This window comes from Anabrus simplex, chromosome 7 (assembly GCF_040414725.1).
Source record: "Anabrus simplex isolate iqAnaSimp1 chromosome 7, ASM4041472v1, whole genome shotgun sequence".
NCBI classification, from domain to species: domain Eukaryota; kingdom Metazoa; phylum Arthropoda; class Insecta; order Orthoptera; family Tettigoniidae; genus Anabrus; species Anabrus simplex.
In genome coordinates this window covers 167660567-167682590 of record NC_090271.1, presented here as the reverse complement: position 1 = coordinate 167682590, position 22024 = coordinate 167660567, and the positions used below count along the sequence as shown (strand labels likewise).

Genomic DNA, 22024 nt, shown 5'->3' with positions numbered 1-22024 from the left:
AGCATTTGCCTGGTGTGAAAATGGGAACCACAGAAAACCATCTTCAGGGCTGCCGATAGTGGGGTTTGAACCCACTATCTCCCGGATGCGAGCTTACAGCTACGCGCTTCTAACCACACGGCCAACTTGCCCGGTGAGCTGGAGATGATGTAGATGTTGATTCCCATAGGGAACCGAAATATTTGTCCCGAATGAGTAAATTTATAATACCAATGTAGTTGGTCCGTCATTGTACATTATAAATTTTCCGGCTAATTCATTCCTGGTTGCCAGCGTTTTGCCCCAGTGTGTTAAAATTGGGTTCATCAGTTGGAGAAGCATCGTCTGCATATTGTAATTCAGTTACCCAGGTGAGCTTGGTTAGTCCTTTTGAACAGAACCTGGTTTGATAAAAAAGTTCTTCACTGAAAAGATATCTGATTTCCACACCTATGTTGTTAGCTGATGACGTCTCATACACCCTAGCTGTAAGGTACAGGGCAAGAAGTGTAGGAGCAAGGTCACAGGCTTGCTTACTGCAAGTCCATTAGTAATTGGGAATTCCACTGTTATATCATTCTGATACAGAACTTGTCTAACTATACCATCATGAAGTGCTCTGACTTCTTCTTCTTCTTCTTTTCCTGCCGCTTTTTCCCACACCTGTGGGGTCGCGGGTGCGAACTGCGTCGCACATGTGGATTTGGCCCTGTTTTTACGGCCGGATGCCCTTCCTGACGCCAACCCTCTATGGAGGGATGTAAGCACTATTGCGTGTTTCTGTGGTGGTTGGTAGTGTAGTGTGTTGTCTGAATATGATGAGGAGAGTGTTGGGACGGACATATACACCCAGTCCCCGAGCCAGAAGAATTAATCATAAGCGATTAAAATCCCCGACCCGGCCGGGAATCGAACCCGGGACCCTCTGAACCGAAGGCCAGTACGCTGACCATTCAGCCAACGAGTCGGACATCATGAAGTGCTCTGACTAATCGTACAAAATGTTCATGGCAGAGAAAGCACCTTAATACAATTTAGGTATCTAGGCACAGTATCAAAGGCCTTTTACAAATCATAGAATGCTAAAATCCCAGGTTTTTGTTACTCTCTGCACTTCTCCTGCAGTTGTCTTGCACAAAATATCATGTCAATAGTGCTTCTAGATGCACAAAACCCACACTGAGATTCTGGAAGTATGTACTCTGAGACAGTTTGGAGTGATTCAACCAGGATTCTAGCAACAACAAAAATTCTTGCTGTGGAGAGCAAGGGAATGTCATGATATTAACCACACATGCTTCAATTACCGTTCTTGAAGACTGTGACAATGGTGGAATTTTTCATGTTAGCAGGTAATTTATGGGTTTCCCATATTAATAAGATCAAAAAGATGAGCCTGGTTTTCAGAGATTGGCCTCTGCCCTAGGATGAGTTCTAGATGTATGTTATCTGGTCTGGGAGCCTTTCTTGGTTTCAGACTATGAAGGACTTTGTTGTGTTTGTGGAAAGTTGTGAGCCAGTGTTATGGCCTTTGCAGCTATTTCTGTGCAGATGAGAGCATATTGGCCTGGAGCTACTGTATCTTGATCATTAATGGCTTCATCAGACTCATGATATGGTATTTGATTCTTTATTTAGTCCTGTTAATGACAGATGCACACATATCTATCATAAACGTATTTCTTTCTCGCCTTGCCTTGACCTTTTGTTTACCTTGACTTCACTCTCTGGATTTGTTTATATGAAAATAGAGGCTACTTGTATTCGCTCCTTTTCCTTAACTTACTGATGGTACTTTCATAATTTAAATGTGTTCTATGCAAGCAGTTGCCTACTTCTGGCTTTTCATATTATTTATCTCCTGCAACGTCCGACTCGTTGGCTGAACGGTCAGCATACTGGCCTTCGGTTCAGAGGGTCCCGGGTTCGATTCCTGGCCGGGACGGGGATTTTAACCTTAATTGGTTAATTCCAATGGCACGGGGGTTGGGTGTATGTGTTGTCTTCATCATCATTTCATCCTCATCACGACGCGCAGGTCATCTACGGGTGTCAAATAGAAAGACCTGCACCTGGCGAGCCGAACCCGTCCTGGGATATCCCGGCACTAAAAGCCATACGACATTTCATTTCATCTCCTGCAACATCTTAAGGTGAAGTAATCTTAACCTATTTTGTTATTGATATGTTTGTCATAGCTATCTTGTACTTTATGATTGATTGGTTCATATTTTACTGTTGTTGGCTGATTCTAGCCGGATTTTCATCTTGTTTATTTTTTTTCTACGAGTCTTTTTATTTCCCTTGTGATTATGGGAATTGTCAGAGGTATACGCCCTGTTATTTTGGTGTGTGTGTGTGGTGGAGCAGATCTGGGTCCTACATGTGTGATAATGATATTTGCTCATGCCTAGAGGTCTGATTTTAATGTGTTATTGTGGTGGCTCCGTAAGTCTTTGGTGATAGAATGATGTTGATTGTTGAAAGACCTCTCATTGCATTGTGGTTCACTGTTTGAAAGAATACTACGAGCGCATTGCTTGATGTTGCTCATAGTGGTGTTTAAAGTATGGTTCCATACTGAACTGAGATCACAAAAGTGTTCAATACAAAGTGTATGTTGTACAGGATAGTGTTTACAACATGTTTTTATTCAAGGGACCAGTTTTGACACATTTCTAAAGCATCATCATCATCATCATCATCATCATAAGTTTTCCACTCCAGTTGCCCGGGTGTGGTTTACGAGCACTCTCCACTTCTGTCTGTCCATGTACCACTCTTCTCTCAAGACGACATCCCAGCTGATTCCTCTTGTTCCTATGTCCTCTTTCACTTGGTCCAGCCACCTCTTCCTAGGTCTTCCTACCGGTCGTTTTCCGGCCACGACTGTGTGTAGCCATTGTTTTGCTGTCCTTCCATCGTCCATTCGTTTGACATGGCCAAACCATTTCAAACGGGCCCTTGTCACTTTTTCATTCAGGGATGGGTACACACCAGCTTGTTCCCTTATTCTTTCATTCCTTACCCTGTCCCTTTTTGTCTTCTGTACCATAGTTCATTTCTGCGGCTTGTAGTTTGCTATCCACTTGTTGGGTTGTTGTGCAGGTTTCTAGGCCATATGTTAGTATGGGGGTGAAGTATGATTGGAATAGAATCTGCTTTGATCTTAAGGGAACTTGTTCGTTCCAGAGGAGGTTCCGAACTTGGTGGTAAAATTGAGCTGATTTTTGAATGCGGTTGTTAATCTCATGCTGTATTCTGTTATCACTTGAAATGATGCACCCAAGATATTTATATTGGTCTACTGTTTCCAGTTGTGTACCTTCCAGCATTATTTTTCCTTTCTTCTTCTGCCTGTTGACAGACATAGTAACAGTTTTCGATTTAATTATTAATCCGTGTGCTTTCAAATGTTCATTCCAGGTGTTCAGCCTCTCTTGGACTTCCTTCTCTGTATTTCCCCAAATTACTACATCATCTGCAAATGCAAATGCATTGATGTCCATATTGTTCTTCTGCTTAATTTCTTTCATGACTTCATCATCAGCCTAAATTACAAAACTAACAAGATACATAATAGGTTATGATAACAATGTATAAACATAGTGACATATAAAAATTTTTTAACAACAGTTTCACATTTGAAAATTGAGGGTTTTATAAAATATTTAGCGTGATTTTGCAACGTGTATGCACATGTAAAAGTCTTGTGTGAATGTCGTACATTCAAGTGTGGCGATGTATTTTTACAACACGTGAATCATGTAATAGTCTTCTTTGGATGAGGCACTTCCAAGTGCTAAGTTGAGGAAGTGATAAAAACTTGGTCTACACTTTAAAAACTTGTTGGACACATAAAACTACTCCTCTGTGTGGTGTCATGTAAGGACCAAATAGCAGTGCTGCTGTTGTACCCAGCAACGTCTTCCAATACTTTTGTTACAGGCATGTAATTAGGTGGTATGCTGTTTAACTGTAGGCTAAGGTTTCTCACTCCAACATGGAATTGTGCAGCCTTGCTTAGCGTGCTGTGTAGTTTACCATGCAAATACCATGCAAACTAAAGTGTGTAGGCCTGGTCAGAGCAGGTATACCTCCTCTCCACATGGTAAACTACACAGCACGGCAAGCAAGGCTCACAATTCCATGCTGGACTGAAAAACCTTAGCCTATAGTACCTGTAACAAAAGTATTGGAAGACATTGCTGGGTACAACAGCAGCACTGCTATTTGGTCCTTAAGTGACACCACACAGAGGAGTAGTTTTATGTGTCCAACAAGTTTTCAAAGTATACACCAAGTTTTTATCACATCCTCTACCTAGCACTTGAAAGTGCCTCATCCAAAGAAGACTATTACATGATTCACGTGTTGTAAAAATATCACAGTTAAATTGAAATAATAAATATGGTAGTTCAACCTATTCAATACAAGTAAATAAGAGATGTAGAGATTACATTCTTATTTAATTAAAAGTGGAAATGGTACCGGTTTCGACCCCAGTCTGGGTCATCATCAGCCGATTATAACTCGAAAAACAATGCATAAGTAAGAAAGAAGTTAACGGTCAAGTCCACACAATATCAGTTGAAGAGGCGATATAAAAATGACGGGGGTAGGCACTGTTAAATTCAGACAAAGTGGAATGTAAGTCACTTAAAAGAAGTAATGCGTGAACATTGTGAGACAGTGCCAAACATTGCGTGTGCCGTGCTGATGCTCGGAAGATTACGCATTACTTCTTTTAAGTGACTTACATTCCACTTTTTCTGAATGTAACAGTGCCTACCCCCGTCATTTTTATATCGCCTCTTCAACTGATATTGTGTGGAATTGACTGTTAACTTCTTTCTTACTTATGCATTGTTTTTCGAGTTATAATCGGCTGATGATGACCCAGACTGGGGTCGAAACCGGTACCATTTCCACTTTTAATTAAATAAGAATGTAATCTCAACATCTCTTATTTACTTGTATTGAATATGTTGAACTACCATATTTATTATTTCAATTTAACTGTGATACTTTTCAATACGGAACAATGAAATTTTTATCTTTAATTGTAAAAATATATCGCCACACTTGAATGTATGACATTCACACAAGACATTTACGTGTGCATACACGTTGCAAAAACATGTTAAATATTTTATAAAACCCACAATTTTTAAATGTGAATTGTCAAAAAAATTTGTGTCACTATGTTTATACATTGTTATCATAACCTATTATGTATCTTGTTAGTTTTGTAATTTAGGCTGATGATGATGCTTCAGAAATGTGTCGAAACTGGTCCCTTGAATAAAAACATGTTGTAAACACTATCTTGTACAATATACACTTTGTATTGAACAGGTGGAACCTTCGCTGAAATTTCAACTTTTGTGATCATTGTGGTGACCGACTGGATGTGTTTTGTCACCATATTGCCATTTCAGTCATTGAGTTTGATATTTTGGGTCCGTGGATGTGTGGGTGTGTGAAAGAGTTTTAATAGGACGTGTTCACTGCCTGATTCCTTTGGATTGGTTTGTGTGCCTTTTGCTTTATAATGTTCAGCATATTTTGCCATTTGAATGCTTTACCTCGGTGCATGCCTCCCTTTTAGTCCTTTCTTTTATTTTCAACATAGGTATGGCAACAAGTGAATTTACCAGTGATCCACTTCCTGGTCAATTGACTATTCGAACATACTTTAACCACAATGTTCCTGAGAAGAGACCAAGAGGAAGACCTCGTGATGTTTGGGAAAAAACAGATAATGAAGGACCTTGAAATTAGAGATGTGAACTGGTGTCGCACATATGAGCAGCATCTGTGGATGGATAGAACAAACTGGAGGATGCTCGTACACAACCGCACCCGGCTTGCTGGAGCGAAAAAATTACTATGATGAAGATGATTATGAAGAACCATCTGGCAGTCAATATACTGTTTCACATTCTGCAAGGGTTTCTTCAGTGCAAGACTGCTTTAACCTATGTAATAACATATTTACCAGAACTTTTGCTTCAAAATTTGTATTCTACTCCAGTTACACACATCACTAATGTAATGGTTCTATAACTTTAAAGTTATTTTTAGCTAGCTGTTGTATGTCGAACCAAAACAGACAGCTCTTATGGGGACAATGGGATAAGGCAGTGCTGGGAATGGAAAGGAGGTGACCATGGCCTTAACTGAGATACAGCCTCAGCATGGGAAAATGGGAAAATGGGAAACCATGGAAAACCATCTTCAGAGCTGCTAATAGTGGGGTTTGGACCCACCATCTCTCTAATGCAAGCTCACTCCTATGTGACCCAAATCATGCAGCCAGCTTGATCGGTAGTTTTATAGTTCGAATATATAAAATATTTGAGACTTAGTACTGATAAAACCAATGGCCGTAGCCGTGTTGAAACACCGGATCCCGTGAGATCTCTGAAGTTAAGCAACATTGGGCGTGGTCATGATTTGGATGGGTTGCCACGCGCTGTTGGTGGGGGTAAGGGAATGGAGGAGTGGAAAGGAACTGGCAACCCTACCGTATGTAAACTCTGGCTCAGGCACACCTCTGCGGAGGTTCGGACCTGCTTTCGGGCAGAGTACACCCTTAACTTACCTTACCTTAGTACTGATAACAGGCACAGAGGGAGAAGCATATAAAAATAAATATGTTCTTTGAAAAGATAGGTGGATATTTAAAGTGTACAAGGAGAACTCAGAGGATGAATATAAATACAAACAAATCTTCAAACACTCATATAGCCTGAAGCAATCTACATTCATGTCATCAATGTTATTAAATGTTATTCATTTCAGAAGATTTTTATCTTACATTTGACTATGGTATTGAAATAAGGTAAGAATCTGTTTAATTTTGTTTTAGATGGATACTGCTGACTCATTTTGAACCTAATGGAGCACGCTATGCATTTCCCTGCTTCGATGAGCCTAGCTTCAAGGCTCGGTTTAGTATCAGTATAGCAACTCCACCAGGCAAGCATGCATTGTCCAACATGCCTCTGATGGAAGCTTCAGAACCAGTGTAAGACAATAGTATTCTCATTTAATTTACTTCTTATAAGAAAATCATCTTATAATAGCCTGCTATACTGCAGTACAGTATGTATGAAGTAGCCTATAGATTCACACATTTGGTTTTCATAAAAGCAAAGATAAAGGTTTTTAAAAAAAATATAGAGATACATTCTTATATACACAGCTGCAATGGAAATCTCTACACGAAGAAGCATACCATAAAAACAACAAATATTCCCTGATGGTACTCACATGTTTCCCTTCACTTTTACAGTATTATGTAGTCATCTGGGCATTGAATATTCCAGTTTATTTGTATACACTCATAACTTCTTCAGAACCTCTTGTAGCTCCTTGATGTTTAATGGTTGTACCTCTTGAATCTTATATTTCAGGTGGTTCCAAAGTTACCTGGCCATTCAAGCATGAATGAATCGGTGACATTAATTGATATGATAAAAATTCAGCGAATGATCTTCCAAAACCTCTAGTTACCTGCTTCCATTCATGGTGAGATTCTTTGCCATCCCCGAACATAAAAACCACTAAATCCCCACACCGTCACAATATCGGGATGTTTAACAAATTCCCTGTCCAAAACAGAACATGAAAACAGCCAAGTAAGTCCAAATGACTTTTACTAATGAAGGTCCTTTCATAGTGCCATAATCGCAGCTGACGGAAAAGAAAAAAAAGTAAATTTGACAGTGATACATCAGTATAACTTCCGTGAACCACATGTGGCTCATGGGCGTGGTAAGACCTTTTAGTCCTTGCACATCTGTGAATCATGTGTGTTTCACAGTCCGATTCTTCGTTTGTTACATTGTTACATTACTGGCAACACTGAGTCAAGTATGCTTAGAGGAAGGTTATAGTGTCTCTTATTATGTTCTTGTGAAGATGCCTCATAAAGTAACAGTTGAGCAATTGCAGCGGATGTTGGAGGAGAGTGATTTTGAGTTCAGTGACAATGAATCTGTTTCAAATGAAGATGGCAGCGATATCCAAGAAGCAAGTATTCTTTTGTGTTATGATATTGCCAATCCTAATTTCAATGCTGGTGAAATTCCACATTCAGATAGTAATGTGTCATATGTTGTGGAACCATCTGCAGCAGAATCTACAGCAGGTATGAGTAGTCCCAAAGATCCATTCACATGGTCTGCTGGTCCCAAAAACTGGACAGCCAAAGAGGTAATGTGCCAATCCCGTGAAGAAATAAATAGGATATATAAAAAATATGGAAGGTGTGATGTAATATTATCATTGTCATGTCAACAGTGTGACAAAAGGCCAATCCTTCATATCCAAAGTGAACAATCTGTTGTGTCTATTTATCGGCAAATTTTGAGTGATGAAGTATTCGACCTTATGGCAATACAGACTAACTTGTATACGTTCCAATAGAAGCAAAAGATGGACATGGCTAGGTATAGCCGCATGAAGAGGTTGACAGATGTGATACGAAAGGAACTACTGAAATTGATAAGCTTATATATGTTGATGGGCATTGTGCAGTTTCCCACATTAGAATCATACTGGAAGGTAGATCTGATACATTATCATCCAATATTTCATAATGTAAACATTTCATACAGCCATTTCTCACCCATACTACGTTGTTGGCACTTTGCCGATAATACACTTCCCAGAGATCCGACTGATCGCCTGTACAAAATAAAGCCACTACTAGACATTGTTGTCAACAACTGGAAGAGTCTATTGATGGATCTATGATGCCTTTGAGGGGTAGAATATGTTTCCGCCAATATATTCTGTCAAAATCCCACAAATATGGTCTCAAGATCTATAAACTGTGCACACAAGATGGATATGTATGGAATTATCGTATCTATATAGGACGTGACCCTGTAATTGACTATTTAGATGAGCCAGGAAGTGTAGTAGTTCTTTTGTGCGATGATTTGCTGGAAGCTGGATGGATTGCAGTGTGTGATAACTAGTACAATACCGTTGGATTAGCTAAATATCTACTACAGCAAAAGACAGATCTGTGTGGCACTCTGCACATGAATAGAACAGACCTCCTATGGGCCATAAAAGTAAAGAAGATGGCCCCCATAATAGGTTATGTTACTGCACGTCAGAAAGAAAATATAACTGTCTTGAAATGGAAAGACAAGCAAGATGTTGTTATGATTTCAACTTGCCATGGGATTGAGATGCAGATGTCAGCCAAAACCTAAAACCAAAGGCTGTGGTAGACTACAATGGCTGTAAGAAAGGCATAGATGTGTCTGATCAGTTTTCAAGCTATTATGATCCAAAGTCCTTAACATGGTAGAAAAAAGTAGCACTTGATGTAGTGATATGTACGTCAGTAACAAATGCCACATTGTTATATCAACAATTACATCCAACTGCAAATAGGAAATCAAGATTGACTATGCTGCAGGCACAGCAAGAAATAATATGAGAATTCCTGCAATTGTGCAATCAACTTGCGGCAGGTACATCAGCTTCAAGACCATCTACATCGGTTAGAACACAGCATTTTCTAACTAAAATAGAGAGGAAAGAAGACTGTAAAGTTATGAGGAAACGTTGCTCCGGGTGCTATGACAACCGAAGAAAAAATGATGAAAGTTGGGAAAATGCCACTAAAAAATTTAAAACAAATTGACACTGAATGTATTATGTGCAAAAAAAGTATATTGCCTGTCTTGCTTCCTGCTGAGCTGAGTGGCTCAGACAGTTGAGGCGCTGGCCTTCTGACCCCAACTTGGCAGGTTTGATCCTGGCTCAGTCCAGTGGTATTTGAAGGTGCTCAAATACATCAGCCTCATGCCGGTAGATTTACTGGCATGTAAAAGAACTCCTGTGGGACTAAATTCCAGCACTTCAGCATCTCCAAAAACTGTAAAAGTAGTTAGTGGGACATAAAGCCATATTATTATTGTCTTGCTTCCAGATGAAACATATGTAAAACACAATACATGTACTGTATGTACCTCGTTGAATTTTTCATATTTTTAAATTTGTAATTTACTTAAGACATAAAAACACTTTTCCGTATGTCCCACTTTATTTTTTTTACTTCATTACCGTTCAAGCAAGTCCTCACCAAATACTGTGCAATCCTAGTGAGTTCTATGGAAATATTAGCCATAGGAGTTTTAAGCATCCCGTGAGCCACATGTGGTTCACAAGCATAGTAAGATATCTCAGTGCCACGTTTTGTGAGCCACATGTGGTTCACAGGACAGAGGATGTGTTAACAGTCTTAACGGTACACCTTGGGTTGTACAGCAAAACATTAATTGGCCCTCTTATCAATCTGACCCATTGTATGACCAGCCCAAAAGTACTTTTATCAAAAAACTTTACCTTCCTCCAATCCTCTGATGTCCAGTGTTGATATGTCCTCCATTACCTCAGTGAGAAGTGATTTCTTGGCAGTACTCTGAGTTGAAAGTTGCAAATGTTTCTAAAGCCGATGCTGAATGGTCCAGATTGACACATTGTGGAGTCTTTCTGAATACTTATTTTTTAACTGTACACTTCTGTCTGTCCAATAGAATTCCCTGTCTTGGGTTATCTGGTGTTCTGTAACTCTTTTCTTTATACTCTGCTTCATACCGTTGCTCCATCTCTTCCTTTTAGTGTTGTTTTCTAGACCGTTTTCCTGCACAGTTCTAGCTCTGACCATTCTCTTACTGTTCTTTGATAGTTAGTCCAATCATTTAAGATGCCCACATCTTATTATCTTTGCTTTTGATTTAGTGTAGTTCAGAGGGCCCTGTGTTTGATTTCCTGCCAGGATAAGGAATTTGGCTGTGGTCTAGTTAGTTTTTTGGCTTAGGAACTGGATGTTTGTCTTAATACACACCTCTTCACACAACTCACCACACTATCAACCACAATAGAAGCACGTACCGGTAATCAATACATTCTTCTACATAGAGTTAGCATCAGGAAGTAAATATGTGCCACACAGATTGCACTCATAACCCCGCCAGGGAGTAGGAAAAGTTGCAGCAGAAGAGGAATTCATTTCTATACCTAGTGATAGTATTAATGTTGATATAAAATAGTTTATACAGGGTCTTTATAATAAAGCTGTGCAAGGTAGATGCAATACTAGTCATATGGCGATCTATTCATGCTCAGCTGCGATACTGGAAGTTTTTGCAGTCTCAGACTGGCAACTGAGAAGGGTGATATTCTGTTGATACCTGGGATTGATAAATGAAGTCACCTTATTTACTTAAGCAAAAGTTCAGTATCATTACCATTGCTCTACTGTTGATACATTTTATTTTGGCAGTGTTGTTTCTGTATGACAATGCTGCTTAAAAAGTGATGTTTACATTAGGAAAACGTGTTTTCATTTTGGAGTGCTATATGAAGTATTCATCTGTATACATCTGTCAAGGAGAACCAGTTTCAATTCATTCACAAATTTCCTGGCATCTATTGTCCAAATAGGAATTCGGTATTTAATAATACATAACTATCTTATATTCAAGTCCAACTGTGATTTATGGTCCAGATGGTTGATTTTCTCACTAGGGGAGTGACAGTGAATGTTGCTAGTTACTGCAGCACACTGGAGCATTTTCAGGTAGCAATTTGCAGAAAACGATCAGGACTTCTCTCAGCAGCATTGAGTTGCTGCACAACAATGTCGGGCCCCATGCAGCCAACAGCATGCATGAATTTTCACAGTGCTTTTGGTTGGAGGTACTGGATCATCCTCTCTACAGCCCCAACTTGGCACGCAGTGATTTACATCTCTTCAGACTGTTGAAGAATCACCTTGGTGGTAAGCAATTCAGTGACAATGCAGCCATTCAACATGCCATCACAAAGTGGCTTCAGGGACTGGACATAGATTTCTTCCATGCCAGCATTGATGTCTTGGTGTACTGTTGGAACAAATCTTTGGACGAGAATGATAACTATGTTGAATAGTACTATAGTACTGTATATCAGTGCCCTAAAATTACGCATCCTTTTGAATCTGAAGTTTCTCCATGTGAGTTATTGCAACCTTACTTTTTAAAGCTACCTTGTGTTATTCTTTACTGATGAGGTATGGATTCATTTCAGTGGTTGTATGAATAGTTAGAACAATTGCTACTGAAATGCACAAAATCTCCACTGTCTTCATGTCCGACAGGTTCATGATTTCAAGGTTGGAGTGTAGTGTGCAATTAGTTCCCACAGGATTGCAGGGCCTATATTTTTCCATTTAACTAAAAAAACTGACCAACACATAGACCTCATTTGAAGAGATGAGAGATGAAGAAAGAAATACAGTAATGTAATAGTATTCTCTGACAATTGATCTATGGTAAAAACAAGGGGCATTTTTGAGCATTGTGTGGTTAACTGGCTTGCTAGATATCTCAATTTCAATCTCCGTGATTATTATCTGTAAGAGCTGTTGAAAGGAAAAGTGCGTCAGCAATCCCCACATAAGAGAAAAACTATGGGAGAATATTCAGCAAGCCATATGGAACACCTCAAAGGATGAGATTCACCAAGCATCTGCAAACTTGTTCAGTGATATGCCAGATGTGTTTGAGAGCTCACTTTCAACATTTCCCTTAATGCCAAGTAAGTTTTTAGTCTCTTAGTTTCACCAGACATGAGTTTTATTTGATGCTGAGTAGTATACACATATGGAGTACATTTTACCGGCCAGCTGACAAATGTCATCGTAGCAACTTGCCACGGATTGAGTGGTGCTGCTGCACAGTTATGAAATAAAGACCCTGTACAAGAAATTTATATTATACTCAAGGAGATATTATGAACTTTTACAAGATAATTTTAGCCGCTTGAAGAGGAGTAGATTTTATATTATATGGCTTTTATACTAGAGATATCTCAACAGTTATGAAGCAACTTTAGAGACAAAGCTCTTCCCCACTAACATTGAACCACTGTACATGTTGTCCCTCTTCTGTCTTGTTACAGGTCTGACCATCCTGGATGGGTGTGGAGCCGCTTCCAAGAGTCTGTTCCTATGTCAACATATCTTGTAGGCTTTGTAGTGTCAAACTTGGTAGGTGTACATGGGGCTAGGAACTTCTCAGTATGGGTACAACCAGGAAAGGAAGCTGAAGCCTCTTTGATGGTGGAGTTAGGGCTGCCCTTGTTGGCAGAACTGGAAAAGTTCACTGGTCTGCCATTTATGCTGCCTAAACTGGATAACATTGCCATTCCACCACTAGCAAGTATGTCCAGAATACTTGGGACAGAGAACTGGGGTCTCATCACATACACGTGAGTGTCACGTTACTTTCTCTTTTCCCCACCACAATCAAATTATTTTTGTCTGTATATCTTGAGAAACTCATACCTATTTGCATCACAGACACACATGAATGTCTTGTTCTTCATGACATCATCCAGCGCCCTTCCTCTGGCTGATGCTATATCAGTCTTGATCCTCTCCATCCAGCTAGTTCTAAGTCTTCCAACAAGATGTTTTTCTTCTACCTCTCCTTCTAAGTGTACTTGGGCTGTTCTCATCGGCTCCCATCTCATCACGTTTCTGAACCATCATAGTCTGTATGTGTTACTTCTGTCCAATAGAGATGTCTTAATCCCAACTTCCTGCCTCATCACTTAATTTATTAACATGTACATCCTAGTTTCCTGGATAGTGGATCTTAGGGGCTTCAACTCTGATGCCTGCAGTCTTAATGAGTCTCTCTTCATTACGTTGCATCTTTTGACATCATAAGTCAAGAACGGTATGCAGTAGCTGTTGAAATTCCCATTGCTTTCTTTAAAATATTAGCATCCCAAAGAAAAGTCCTCTCTTGTTGGTAGAAGGAGCTCTTTTGAAGCCTCTCTTGAGTCTAATAACCAGACCCTCAGACATTCAGGCCACAGATTTTATTGATATTACATTTATTAATAGCAGATGTTAGGTATAACAAAATTCTGAAGTAATAAAGCATTCCTCTCTACCGTTTGCAAGAAAATAACAATAAAATTTGGCAAGCTAAATGGTATGTATGTATGAAGGAACTGTATTCTTATTTTACTCCCACAGCCAGCTCTTCATGGGTGGTCTAGTGGTAGCGTTTTGCCTACAGACTTGAGTTATTTTGCACTGGGATCATGTTCAGGTCATGGAAGAAATTTTTGCTCACCATTCCTTACTTTATTTGTACTCGTTCAGACATGTTCATTGAGCTTAGCACTAAAACTGAAGGTTCAAAAAACTTCAAACACAGAATTAATTGATTCCTAAACTTGAACATTTTTATAATGTGGAATTATTTATGCCCATTTGATTTTCCTCTGAACTAGCTATGAATAAAATCTTTGTTTGCAGAAGTTTTATATCAATTATGGCAAAATATAAATTGATTATGAACTAAACATATGACAGTGAGATTCAAACCAGCTTGGATTGGCAGGCAGAAGTGGTGTCACACTGGCATGTATTATATGAATTTAAATCACTACTTTCTCACGAATGATTACAACGGGCTAGTCTTTGTACAACTGAAGCACTAATACCACCTATTGGAGGTGAGTAGTAGCTGAAAAGACAGCTTACACATTAAGTAACAATAGTCAGTCAGTTCAAACTTACTGTTTATTAGTTCCAGAATGGGCCCAGATCCCAAGATTTAAGGTTCAAAACAGCGGTACCATTTCGTAGATTATTCACAATATATCATGTGGGTTACTATAGTCACGTCCTAGTTCGTGAACCATGGGCAACGGCTGAGTGGCCTAGTAAGTGGTCCTGAGAGTCGGGATACCAGTTGCTACGGAATGGGAGTGGGCATCTCGGACATATTCTGAGTCGTGGCCCTCCTTGTGCTCAGGCGGCTAGGACTATACAATTCACCGGTGGTCCATAACCCGTTAGAGGAGAGATCCTCACTTGGACTATGTGTAAGTAGGGTAGCATCCTGCTTCATGAATTTACCGAGCTCAGAACACTTTAAGCAAGCCTCGGACCTATGGGAGTAATGGAGTCCCACTCCCATTTGACAGGCGAGGGACTCCTTGGAAACAACTTGGCGAGCGAAATAGAATTCGATGGGGAGCTATCAATATTAATGGGGCTTATGGAAGAAAGAAGGTAGAACTGGCTGAGTCAGCAAAGAGGATGCATCTGGATGTGCTAGGAGTAAGTGATATTCGGGTAAGGGGAGATAATGAGGAAGAGATAGGTGACTATAAAGTGTACTTGACGGGTATTAAAACGAAGGGCAGAGTCTGGGGTAGGGCTCTTTATCAGGAATACCATTGCACGCAACATAGTTTCTGTTAGGCACGTAAATGAGCGAATGATGTGGGTAGATTTGTCAGTGGGAGGAATTAGGACAAGAATTGTGTCCATGTATTCACCATGTGAGGGTGCAGATGAGGATGAAGTTGACAAGTTTTATGAAGCATTGAGTGACATCGTGGTCAGGGTCAACAGCAAGGATAGAATAGTGCTAACGGGCGATTTCAATGCGAGAGTAGGGAATAGAACTGAAGGATACGAAAGGGTGATTGGTAAATGTGGGGAAGATATGGAAGCTAATGGGAATGGGAAGCGTTCGCTGGACTTCTGAGCTAGTATGGGTTTAGCTGTTACGAATACATTCTTCAAGCATAAGGCTATTCACCGCTACACATGGGAGGCTAGGGGTACCAGATCCATAATAGACTATATCTTAACAGACTTTGAATTCAGGAAATCTGTTAGGAATGTACGAGTTTTTTGCGGATTTTTTGATGATACAGACCACTATTTGATCTGTAGTGAACTAATTATCTCTAGGCCTAAGGTAGAGAAAGTGAAATCTGTCTGCAAACGAATAAGGGTAGAAAATATCCAGGACGAGGAAATTAGACAGAAGTACATGGATATGATTAGTGAGAAGTTTCGAACAGTAGACAGTAAGCAGGTTCAGGATATAGAAAGTGAATGGGTGGCATACAAGGATGCTGAAGTAGAAACAGCAAGGGAATGCCTAGGAACAACTGTGTGTAAAGATGGGAAAAGGCGAACATCTTGGTGGAATGCTGAAGTGAGAGCAGCCTCTAAACGTAAAAAGAAGGCTTATCAGAAATGGCTCCAAACAAGGGCCGAGGCAGACAGGGAGTTGTATGTAGATGAAAGAAACAGAGCGAAACAAATAGTTGTTGAATCCAAAAAGAAGTCATGGAAAGATTTTGGTAATAACCTGGAAAGGCTAGGTCAAGCAGCAGGGAAACCTTTCTGGACAGCAATAAAGAATCTTAGGAAGGGAAGGAAAAAGGAAATGAACAGTGTTTTCAGTAATTCAGGTGAACTCATAATAGATCCCAGGGAATCACTGGAGAGGTGGAGGGAATATTTTGAACATCTTCTCAATGTAAAAGGAAATCATCATGGTGGTGTTGCAAACAGCCAAGCTCATGGGGAGGAGGAAAATGATGTTGGGGAAATTATGCTTGAGGAAGTGGAAAGGATAGTAAATAAACTCCATTGTCATAAGGCAGCAGGAATAGATGAAATTAGACCTGAAATAGTGAAGTATAGTGGGAAGGCAAGGATGAAATGGCTTCATAGAGTAGTAAAATTAGCGTGGAGTGTTGGTAAGGTACCTTCAGATTGGACAAAAGCAGTAATTCCACCTATCTATAAGCAAGGGAACAGGAAGGATTGCAACAACTATCGAGGTATCTCATTGATTAGTATACCAGGCAAAGTATTCACTGGCATCTTGGAAGGGAGGGTGCGATCAGTCGTTGAGAGGAAGTTGGATGAAAACCAGTGTGGTTTCAGACCACAGAGAGGCTGTCAGGATCAGATTTTCAGTATGCGCCAGGTAATTGAAAAATGCTACGAGAGGAATAGGCAGTTGTGTTTATGTTTCGTAGATCTAGAGAAAGCATATGACAGGGTACCGCGGGTAAAGATGTTCGCCATACTGGGGGACTATGGAATTAAAGGTAGATTATTAAAATCAATTAAAGGCATTTATGTTGACAATTGGGCTTCAGTGAGAATTGATGGTAGAATGAGTTCTTGGTTCAGGGTACTTACAGGAGTTAGACAACGCTGTAATCTTTCACCTTTGCTGTTCGTAGTTTACATGGATCATCTGCTGAAAGGTATAAAATGGCAGGGAGGGATTCAGTTAGGTGGAAATGTAGTAAGCAGTTTGGCCTATGCTGACGACTTGGTCTTAATGGCAGACTGTGCCGAAAGCCTGCGGTCTAATATCTTGGAACTTGAAAATAGGTGCAATGAGTATGGTATGAAATTTAGCCTCTCGAAGACTAAATTGATGTCAGTAGGTAAGAAATTCAACAGAATTGAATGTCACATTGGTGATACAAAGCTAGAACAGGTCGATAATTTCAAGTATTTAGGTTGTGTGTTCTCCCAGGATGGTAATATAGTAAGTGAGATTGAATCAAGGTGTAGTAAAGCTAATGCAGTGAGCTCGCAGTTGCGATCAGCAGTATTCTGTAAGAAGGAAGTCAGCTCCCAGACGAAACTATCTTTACATCGGTCTGTTTTCAGACCAACTTTGCTTTACGGGAGCGAAAGCTGCGTGGACTCAGGATATCTTATTCATAAGTTAGAAGTAACAGACATGAAAGTAGCAAGAATGATTGTTGGTACAAACAGGTGGGAACAATGGCAGGAGGGTACTCGGAATGAGGATATAAAGGCTAATTTAGGAATGAACTCGATGGATGAAGCTGTACGCATAAAGCGGCTTCGGTGGTGGGGTCATGTGAGGCGAATGGAGGAGGATAGGTTTCCTAGGAGTATAATGGACTCTGTTATGGAGGGTAAGAGAAGTAGAGGGAGACCAAGACGATGATGGTTAGGCTCAGTTTCTAACAATTTAAAGATAAGAGGTATAGAACTAAATGAGGCCACAACACTAGTTGCAAATCGAGGATTGTGGCGACATTTAGTAAATTCTCAGAGGCTTGTAGACTGAACGCTGAAAGGCCTAACAGTCTTTAATGATAATGTATGTATGTATGTATTCACAATATATCAGTCAGGTATAATTCCATCAGAAAAACTGTCACGACATAAAATGTTCAAAGTTAAATTTAAAGAAAATTTTGTTTGAATCATTTATAAATAAAGCTGTCTGATTTCAAAATATCACCAAGAAACCATTCCAACCCCTCTTTCAGCTCCCTTTCTCCTTTGATAATGTCAGTTATCCCAGCATCTAATTTAAGGCAATCATAAAATATATTCCGAGTTTCATACATGCTTTTATACCACATTCACATGATACTTGTACAAACCAACATATGTAAGCCTACATACATACATACATACATGCATAAACTCATTTGCAACAACAACAAAAATTGCACTCCATGAAAGAGCCTTTGCAGGACCACCCAAGTGGGTACAGGCACACAATACAATAATATTTAAAAAATATCAAAATATACCAAGCATTCATTGCAAAATAACAGATACTTGCGAGATGCACTTATTATGGTGATGGACTATCCATAGCATATAGACAGATGGTGATATTGGTGGGATTGGAGGCATATAGATGTCAGATATTCTCCTGCCACAGTTGGTGCAATTGATCCTCCAAATCTCCCCTAGTTGCCACTGGCCAAAGTTGCCATCCAATCTGGTCCCAAATGTTCTCAATGGGGGAAGAGGTCTGGAGACCTTGCTGGCTGAGGAAGCATGTTAAAATCATAAAAGCAGACCAGAAATACCCATAGTATGTGAGGCTGGACATTATTCTGCTGGAAAATAGGGTTGTTGAGCTGCACCAGGAAGGGAAGCATACATGGTCATATAATTTTCTGGACATATTCAGTGGCGTATGCTGGGATTAAGACATGGCCTACCACTAAACTTATGTTACGTCAAGCCTTCAGCGTCTTGAGCTGCAGCCAGTAAAAACCGGAGAAGCCTGCTGTGTTATCAAGACTGCTTTACAGGCTACTGCCCTGGCCTCTGCTACTGCCAATGCTCGACCCCTGATCAGTGGAGATGGTAGCCTAAGGTTTAGCAAATGAAAGTCCGGCTTTGTGGCTAAATGGATAGAATGTTTGCCTTTGGTCCGATGGAGCGCTTACAGCCTGTCACACAATGAAATGATCCTTCCTGCTGGTGGTCTCCTGGGGTTAACCCGAGACTTAATGGCATGTCCGAAAAACCAAGAATAAATAATGCTTACCCCGAGACAGGTATCCCATAACGGGACAGCTAGAGTGCATCCACCCTCTAGGCTAGTCAGAAGCAAAAGACGCGATAGCAAGCTTCACTCCCACAAGGAGCAGAAGAAATCGAAAAGCCGGAAATGATGCAAGCATGAGGTAACCAATCAGGCTATAGAATTTTTTTCCCGACTTTCACATTCACCAATTACATTTTTGTTATTCCTACCAATCAGTGTTCTCTTCATTTCCGCAGATTAATGTTCAAGATCTTTCTTTTGCGCAACACTACGCAACATTAATTTTGCTACCAAAAGTGGCACGTGTAAGTACACGCTGCCTCAAAATTTAGATACTTTTTTTTAAACTCGCAACATGATAATTTAAATACAAAATTTTTCCAAACGTAATTTTTACAATGTTCAAAATATTCATAATTCCAAAAACATAATTCTTCCAAAAGAAATATCTTATACAAATAATTTTAACAATGAATGAATTTTCCAACACAATAATTAAAGAGGCTTGGATCATTTCCCCACTGCTGTCCCAACTCTGGCCACATGACCCATGCAGTAGAAGCTGTCTGTCTGTCAGGTCATCAGCCCAGAGGCTGGTTGGATCCTCAAAAACCAATGGCAGTACCAAAATGAGGCGTACTAGGCAAGACGAGGAGTGAGGTAGTTTGCCATTGCTTTCCTCACTGGGCCAGGCAGTGCTATTGCAGCACGACTGACCCTATGAGCAACACCTTTCATAACACTCAGACGCACTGTTTGTACTCTGAATGCCATTACTCAGCACCACCCATACCCCAGCAGCTTCCATATTGTCACAGCCATTGATGAGACCGGGACTTCAGTGGAAGCTACACCTTGCTCTGGCCTGTGCCAAGAGATGGATGCAAAAGTACTGCATCCATCAAGAAATGACAGCAGGCAGCAGTAGAAGCTAACAAACAGTAAAATCTGAGTGTGAAATATATAATTATATTTATGTATTTATTCATTCAATTAATTATCTTCAGTGGCACTATTATGTATTATAACATCAATATAGATGTTGCAATAACAGTATTTGTTGTTATTCTTTGTGAAGCATCTTGAAAAACATAAAGATACCTGTTTTTAAGCTAGAAACCTCTGGTTATCACAAAAATGATCGTAAATTTATGTACTAGTTGCCAGCAGGTGATGAAGCTGCTCCTAAACATGGTGTACATAATAATAATAATAATAATAATAATAATAATAATAATAATAATAATAATAATAATAATAATGTTATTAGCTTTACGTCCCACAAACTACTTTTACGGTTTTCAGAGATGCCAAGGTGCTGGAATTAAGTCCTGCAGGAGTTCTTTTATGTGCCAGTAAATTTACTGACACAGGGCTAACGTATTTGAGCACTTTCAAATACCACCAGACTGAGCCAGGATCGAACCTGCCAAGTTGGGGTCAGAAGGCCAGTGCCTCAACCATCCGAGCCACTCAGCCCGGCATCACATGGAGTACAGACACCTTCTGCAGCCGCCCCTAATCTGAGGTCAGACACTGCTTGATGCGTTCCAGTGTCATTTCCTACACTGAGGTGACCATCACCCCACCTAAAAGAACTCATCCGCCCAAAGCCTTTGGTTCTCTTAGGGGGTTGAGTTATTTCTCGCCGCCTGACACTTGGTGCAGAGTCGGTGGCTGTACATTCTACTCTATTACCATAGCGGACTGAACCGGCCAGACAAACTCAAACTCATCTAGGTTTGTCAAATGTTCTGTCAGGACATGCTGCTTGATCACTCAACTTGCTGCTACTAGGCCTTATTATGCGTCTTGCAACTGTAAATGAGGGAGGGACTTGTACACCCTTAGTGGCACTTATGTGCAAGAAATCAGCATTAAATGTAAATGGGTTGCATGTCAGCGTAGGACCATACTGTGTGACAACCTTCATTGTACTCACACGATTCATTCATGGTGTACAATTTTTTTTTTTTTGCTTTACGTTGCACTGACATGGATAGATCTTATGGCGACGATGGGATAGGAAAGGCCTAGGAGTGGGAAGGAAGCAGCTGTAGCCTTCAGTAAGGTACAGCCCCAGCGTTTGCCTGGTGTGAAAATGGGAAATCATGGAAAACCATCTTCAGGGCTGCTGACAGTGGGGTTCGAACCCACTATCTCCCAGATGCAAGCTTACAGCTGCTCGCCCCTAAATGCATGGCCAACTCGCCCAGTTTTCTTTGTTTTGCATATGAATGTACATACATACATACATACATACATACATACATACATACGTACATACATACATACATACATACAGTACTTATATGCATACATATATACATACATATTGAACCCATGACCTTTGGACCAAAGGGTTCAATATATAAACTGAATCATTTGTCTCTAAGGTCTTTAAAAGTTGTTAGTAAGAGAAAAAAAAGATAATTTTTATAATGTATGGACAAAACATACATTTCATTTATAGAGATTTTAATAAAATGCTACTGAAGTTGTTACAATTATAATGATTTTATCATTATTTTCAGGGATTCCCATATAATATTTGATGAACGTAAAGCCTCAAAGTGGCAGAAACGTACAATGGTTCATGTTTTAGCCCATGAACTCTCTCACAACTGGTTTGGAAATTTGGTCACTCCTCAATTTTGGAATGAATTGTGGCTCAAGGAAGGCTTTGCTCGATATATGCAATTCTATGCGACTTCTAAGGTAATATATACCATAAAACAAATAACATTCATGGGAGGGCAAGTTTGATGTAGACTAGGCACAATTATTTTACCCGTAATTCCTCTACTTTTCCTGACTTTCAGTATACTGATAATAATTTTTTTAAAGTTTTTGTT

At 39.9% G+C, this 22024-nt stretch overlaps 1 protein-coding gene across 5 annotated transcripts in view; it reads left to right on the top strand.

Annotated features, from left to right (window-relative positions):
- The window catches only part of LOC136877760 (aminopeptidase N), a 210109-nt gene that overhangs the window by 43750 nt on the left and 144335 nt on the right, over positions 1 to 22024 (top strand). For 4 of the 5 annotated variants that reach the window (XR_011018591.1, XR_011018592.1, XM_068228639.1 and 1 more), the window contains exons 4-6: positions 6854 to 7012; positions 12955 to 13263; positions 21704 to 21887. Coding sequence is in view for 3 of the 5 variants with exons in the window: in XM_068228639.1 (XP_068084740.1) it covers positions 6854 to 7012; positions 12955 to 13263; positions 21704 to 21887 (652 nt within the window). In the remaining 2 variants the exon portion in view is untranslated. The remainder of the gene's footprint in view (positions 1 to 6853; positions 7013 to 12954; positions 13264 to 21703; positions 21888 to 22024) is intronic. The other variant, XM_068228638.1, reaches the window with a different exon arrangement.